This window comes from Octodon degus, unplaced genomic scaffold (assembly GCF_000260255.1).
Source record: "Octodon degus isolate 3935 unplaced genomic scaffold, OctDeg1.0 scaffold00043, whole genome shotgun sequence".
Classification (NCBI taxonomy): Eukaryota; Metazoa; Chordata; class Mammalia; order Rodentia; family Octodontidae; genus Octodon; species Octodon degus.
Window position 1 is genome coordinate 10,530,682 of NW_004524619.1, and position 6,000 is coordinate 10,536,681.

Sequence of the window (6,000 nt, forward strand, 5' to 3'; positions counted from 1 at the left end):
CCCCTTTGTGAGACAAGGTCTTGCTAAGTCACTAAGTTGCCCACCTAGGTCAGACTTGCAATCCCGTGGCCTCAGCCTTCCAGAGAGCTTGGATTACAGCATGTCATCATGCCTAGAAGTCCTTTAAGCATCAATACACTTTGCTGTCATTTTTAGGCCAGGGGTGGCTTGGACAGTACTATGACACTTAGCCACACCTGTGACTCTAGTGATGCCAACCCTGACAATAGTTCTGTCAGAGGCAGTCTCGGTCTGTTGCAAGAGGGAGGCTTAATGGTGATCCATGCTTTCAGCATGTTGCTTCATTGTTCTGGATTGTATCCACACATTTGGAAGGTAGGACATATATCAGCTTTGCTGTTCTGCCACCCAGACAAGGATGTCTGACAGGAGGAAAGGGGAGATGTCAAGTTTTCACCCTTGATGGCTCATTATGACCCACCCACACCTTTCTCTCAGCCCTTTATCTTCCAATTTCCAGTCTCATGGTGTCCCTGGGACACTGGCCCCACAGCAAGTGACAGAACCAGGGTTCCCATCCAGGCTTCTCACACTCCAGAGCCCATTCCACCCTGACAGAAATTCCCTTTGCCTTGCAAGGAAGAAGCAGCAGAGTTGAAGGTCCAAATGGCAGAGTTCTTAAGAGTCTCCTCTCATACATGTGGTTCCTTCATTTTATACCCAGATTCTCCCCATCTACCACAAGCCTCAGCATACTGGGCGGACATGGCCCCTGGTCAGTCCACTCTGTCCTTGGGCGGGACGAGCTGGTTGCCCTGACCCTGATGGGGGCCCAGAGGCCTCACTGATCTGTTTGCTCATTCTGGACTTTGTCTCAGAGCAACTTCTGGGAAAGGTTTAATGTCCTCAGGCACAGGTGACTTTCTGACCTGTTTTGCTAACCCTTGTTGAAGATCAGATAGATCAATGTGATGCTGTACATTTTCCCAGCCACCTCCTCCAGGATCCAGTTAATTCCTGTAGAGATGCGTTCCACCTTTCGAGATCTCTACAGCTTTTCCTTTTGGTGCTTCTTCAGCTTCTGGCCACTTCCTGGGATTCATGGGGCTTCCTTCAGCTTGGCTGACTCTTTTCCTAAGGCATCAGCTCACCGCATGGCAGCCCGGCTTCACTGTGGTGGTGCCCAGAAAGTGATGTTGTGTGCAGTCTGCCACGGGCTCAGGTCAGACTAGTACAGGAAATAAGCAGAGCCTCAGACGTGCAGTGCAGTACAAGTGACACCGCAGATGAGTTTCTTAGACATTATGCTGCCTGCAATACTACATGCAAAAGAGTATATGATGTAATTTAATTTTTCCTTTAGACAAAATGAATGCATGGTGAGAAGAAACAACAGTATTGGCCTCTAGTAAGGTACTGGGGATAACAAAGTGTATTTGGGATATTAAAGTTTCATGAGAAGAAAATGATTTTTTTTTTTTGAAAATGATTTTAAAAGCTGTCTAAAAAAATAAAAGCTGCCTAAGAATCTTATGGGGAGTGATAATGAAATAAAGGTTAAAAACACTGATCTGTGTTTTTTGTTACACCTGGCATATGTCATTTCAAAGGAAGAGATTTTGGTTTTGAAATATTCCCAGTTGCTGGAATACATAATATATAATTAAAAGGAGTAGGGAAAAGTTTTATAATTACATGCCTTTCCTAAAAGTATTCTTGCTGAGCATGGTGACACAGGGCTGTAATCCCAGTACTTGGGAGGTTGAGGCAGGAGGATCGCCATGAGTTCGAGACCAAGCTGGATTACACGGAGAGTTCAGAGGCAGCCTGAATTTCTACAGATGAATTTATCAAAAAATAAATAACATAAAATAAATTCTCTTGGAAACGAAGATGCTGGAAGAAATGGTACATTCTTTCCGCCAGGCTTGAGCTTTCTCAGGCAAGCATTTTAAAGGGGACTTGGATTTTCCTGGAGATCTGGCTTTAAACTGTTAGAAGGTGGGCTAGAGACTGTTGAAGTCTCTCATCGCGGTAGTTTAAGTCATTATACTGTACTGGGAATTCTTTGCAATTCTCAATAAGAAGGCTTAAAGGTTGTTTTTTTTTTTTTTTTTTTTGTTTGTTTGTTTTTTTTTGTTTTTTTTTTTGCGGAACCAGGGGTCGAACTCAGGCCCTTGCGCTTGCCAGGGAAGCGCTTATTCCACTGAGCCATCTCCCCGGCCCCAAGGCTTAAGTTTTTTTAAAGATCGAAGCACACTACTGTTATTTACAGTGCATTTACTTTGCCAAGTATAAAAAAGACGAACTGTGATGGGTGCAAAGATTGGCAGGCACGTGAAAAAGCAGATACATGAAACATTATTGGTGCGGCTGGAACCCGTCACCCGCTCACTGGAATCTGAGCTCCAGGAATTCAGAAACTTTCTGGGCCAACCACACAGACAGTCAAGAACTATTTGTAGAACGACTGGACCATACTTGCAAGGAGCTCAGAAGCACTAACGGTTCAGTGAATGGAAATCACCCAGCCTCTATTACAGCGGGTACCAGCGCGGTGGGACCGAAGCTAAAACTGGGCGCGCAGGACCCGGCCGAGCCGCTCTAGCTGCCCAACGTGCTGCCTCTATGGCAAGTCCTCCCGGGGCGGCGGAACCACTCTGGCCGCTCCAGCGTCGGCTCTATGGCCGCGCCTCCGAGACGCCCGAGCATGCGCAGAACCTCCCGGCGGGGATCGCTATGGCAGCGGCGTCGCGGTGGGCTGGCGCTTGCTCGGCTTATCCCAGCAAGGCCACTGATGCCGCCCACCCCACCGCCGCCTCTCGGGCATGAGTGCGGCCCACCACCGTAGCCCACTGCCCTGCCTGCCTCTGCCGCCGCCGCCGCAGCCCGACTGGGGGCCCGCGCCAGGAACATGCCCCTGGCCGCCTACTGCTACGTGAGGGTCGTGGGCAGGGGCAGCTACGGGGAGGTGACGCTCGTGAAGCACCGGCGGGACGGCAAGCAGGTCCGCGGGGCCGGGGAGGGCCGGGAGGGCCGGGAGGGCCGCGGGCGCTGTGCAGAGGACGAGGCCGGGGTGACGTGAAGGGGCTCATCCTGAATGACGTCTCCGTAGGGAAATCACTTCAGGTTATCCAAACGAGGCCAGCACTCCGGGAGACGCTCCCCGACCTCCTCTACTTCTCCTGTGTAGTATTAACTAGTGTGCTTGACCTACGCACCTTTCCCCCATCCCTGACAATTCCTTGAGCGCAGCCATCGCGCCTTCCCGGGATCTGATGCAGCGGCTGGCAAACGCCGCTCCTTGCCGGAAGGGTCCCGAACGGTTCTGCTGCAGCCTGCTGGACTCTAACACTCGACTCGTCATCTTCCTGTCAAACCTCTCACGGCCCCGTTTCAGTGAGCTGTCTAAGGAGGACACGTGGGGGTTGTCTTTAATGCTCTGCCCCAATCTGATTCTGTGCTTCTGTCGCTAACCCAGCAGGCCTCCTCTCCACCTCAGCTGGTGTCGCCCACGTCCAGCACGCCCTTCGCTCTAGCTGAGCTATGTATGGCTCATCCTCCCTTTCATTCAGCCTCCGCGATCTTTCTTGAAATTTAAATGTGATGCCATTGCTTAAAGCATTTTGTCTCATCACCCAAAGGATAGCAAACCAGTTCTTACGTGTGATTTGTTTATTTAGGTGGTGCTAGGGTTTGAACCCAGGGCCTCATGGACGCTAAGCACGCACTCTACTGCTGAGCCACATCTCCAGCCCTCAGTGTGGGTTATCAATAGGGCGAACACATAATGTAGATGCTGAGGCAGGTTTGAAACTGAAAGGAGACACTATTAGTAGTTACACCAAGGAAGATAACGCGGTGGCGCCAGGAAAACTGAGAAGAGATGCACACACCCCCAACCCCCCAAAAAAGACCCCTTCTCTTCTTCCTGTCTCAGGTGCTGTTGTTCTGCCTGGAACAAACTGAGGCCTAGGAGATTTATTCAGTGGGCACTGAAGGATCGTTAGGTTTTTGAGCAGAGGATGGAAGATGACTTGATCTCTTTGAGCAGTAGTTTATATTTCACAAAGCACACTTAATGTATATGTTTATGAAAGAAAAGAATTGGGTGGTCTTTGAGTTGAGGGTGATGTATTAGATGCTAGAGATTACTATTTTTTTTAAAAGGGGGAGTAGTTTTGTATGCTGAGGATCTATGATTTTTAATTTAATGGGGCCCTGTAATCCTTTAAGAATCTAAGGTAATTCATAGACCCATACTGTTAGAAGATATATATATCTATATATATAGATAGATTTTTTTGGGTGGGGCGGAACTGGGGATTGAACTCAGGCCCTTGCGCTTGCCAGGGAAGCGCTCATTCCACTGAGCCATCTCCCCAGCCCAGCAGGTGATGTATATTTAAGCCACATTTTTTTGCACTCCTGTAAGAAGAACTTAGAGTTTAAGCAATCTTTTTTTTGTGTGTGTGTGTTTTTCGGGAAGGGTCTACAAGGTGTTCAGGGTCTCACTGCTAGGTCGGACTAGTAGAGATCTGCCTGTTTACAGCCTCCCAAGAACTGGGATTATAGGTGTGACCACCACGCCCAGTCTCAGTTGCTGTCTCAGTACACCCCGTGGGCGGGGCCAGCACGCCAGGCCTAGTGATCGAACCCTGGCCCCGGCACTTGCTTGCAGGTGCTTTAATCCGCTGAACTATTTGGCCGGCCCTCGAGGAATCCTAGTAACATTTTTGTTTTCTTTTGTGGTACTGGGTATTGAACCCAAGGCTTTATGTATGCTAGGCAACTGCTCTACTGCTGAGTTACTCCACAGTTCCAGATTTTATGATTGATCTAACGGTATGTGAGCTCAGATTCACTGTTTAGCTGTTAATGGAAATGCTTTTTGTAGGGGTGTGTGTGTGTGTGTGTGTTGTTTTAAAATGAGCTGGCCTTGAGTTCTGAGGCTCAAATGGTCCATCTGCCTCAGCCTCCCAAGCAGCTGAGACTGCAGGTCTCTGCAATGTAACTGTGAAATGCAGGTGGAAAGGATAATTTTTTTGTGATCTCAGTTGGCATGAATCTGTCATACACAAAGCATCATTAGAATTAACCGATATTTCCCCAATTTTATGCTTCTTAAAATACAAAATGAATACATTAACAGGTTCTAGAAGGTTCATTTTGAGAACATTTCTTAAGAGCTTTTAGATACTGAAGAACCTACAAAACTATATGTTTGCTTAATAAAATCCATATTTTCTTTGTTAGTATGTCATCAAAAAACTGAACCTCCGAAATACAACCAGCCGAGAGCGGCAGGCTGCCGAACAGGAAGCTCAGCTCTTGTCTCAGCTGAAGCACCCCAACATTGTCACTTACAAGGAGTCATGGGAAGGAGGGGACGGCCTGCTCTATATCGTCATGGGCTTCTGTGAAGGAGGTGATCTGTACCGGAAGCTCAAGGAGCAGAAAGGCCAGCTGCTGCCTGAGCGTCAGGTGGTGGAGTGGTTTGTACAGATTGCCATGGCTCTGCAGGTACTGTCTGCACCTTGTATTACTTGTTACAAGGCAGGCAAATGGCAAATGCATTTTGGGAATTTTTTTCCTAAAATGTGTACATTGTTTAAAACGTATTTTTCTTTTAAGCTGGGCAGGTTGGGGCATGCAGGGATCCTAGCATTTGAGAAGCTGACGTAAGAGAAGTAGAGGTCAGGGGCAGTCTGGACTACATTCAGGACACTGTCTCAAAAAGAGAAAAAAATATGTAGTTTTTAGAAGTAGATTCATTTTTTCTTGCTGTAGCATTTGAATGTTTCTGAATGATATCTGTATTAGATACAGATTTCCTGTCTATTTACTAGAAAAGCACATTTTTGAAATTATATTTATAGTAGAGTCAATGTTAAGAACTCTGAATTGACAAAGGGCAAAGACTGTTACCACCTGCTCAGCTGCGTCATGCTAAAAGATGGCTGGAATAGCTACTGTTCTCTCTCTTTTTTTTTTTAATCAGTTTTCTTTTTTTTCCCTTTTTTTTTTTTTTTTTTTTTG

At 47.3% G+C, this 6,000-nt stretch overlaps 1 protein-coding gene across 5 annotated transcripts in view; it reads left to right on the plus strand.

Moving 5' to 3' along the window:
- The first annotated feature begins 2,691 nt into the window (after window positions 1-2,691).
- The window catches only part of Nek4 (NIMA related kinase 4), a 47,335-nt gene continuing 44,026 nt past the window's right edge, over window positions 2,692-6,000 (plus strand). For all 5 annotated transcript variants that reach the window (XM_023715751.1, XM_023715754.1, XM_023715752.1 and 2 more), the window contains exons 1-2: window positions 2,692-2,968; window positions 5,218-5,484. In XM_023715751.1, coding sequence (XP_023571519.1) covers window positions 2,876-2,968; window positions 5,218-5,484 — 360 coding nt within the window. In that variant the 5' untranslated portion in view covers window positions 2,692-2,875. The remainder of the gene's footprint in view (window positions 2,969-5,217; window positions 5,485-6,000) is intronic.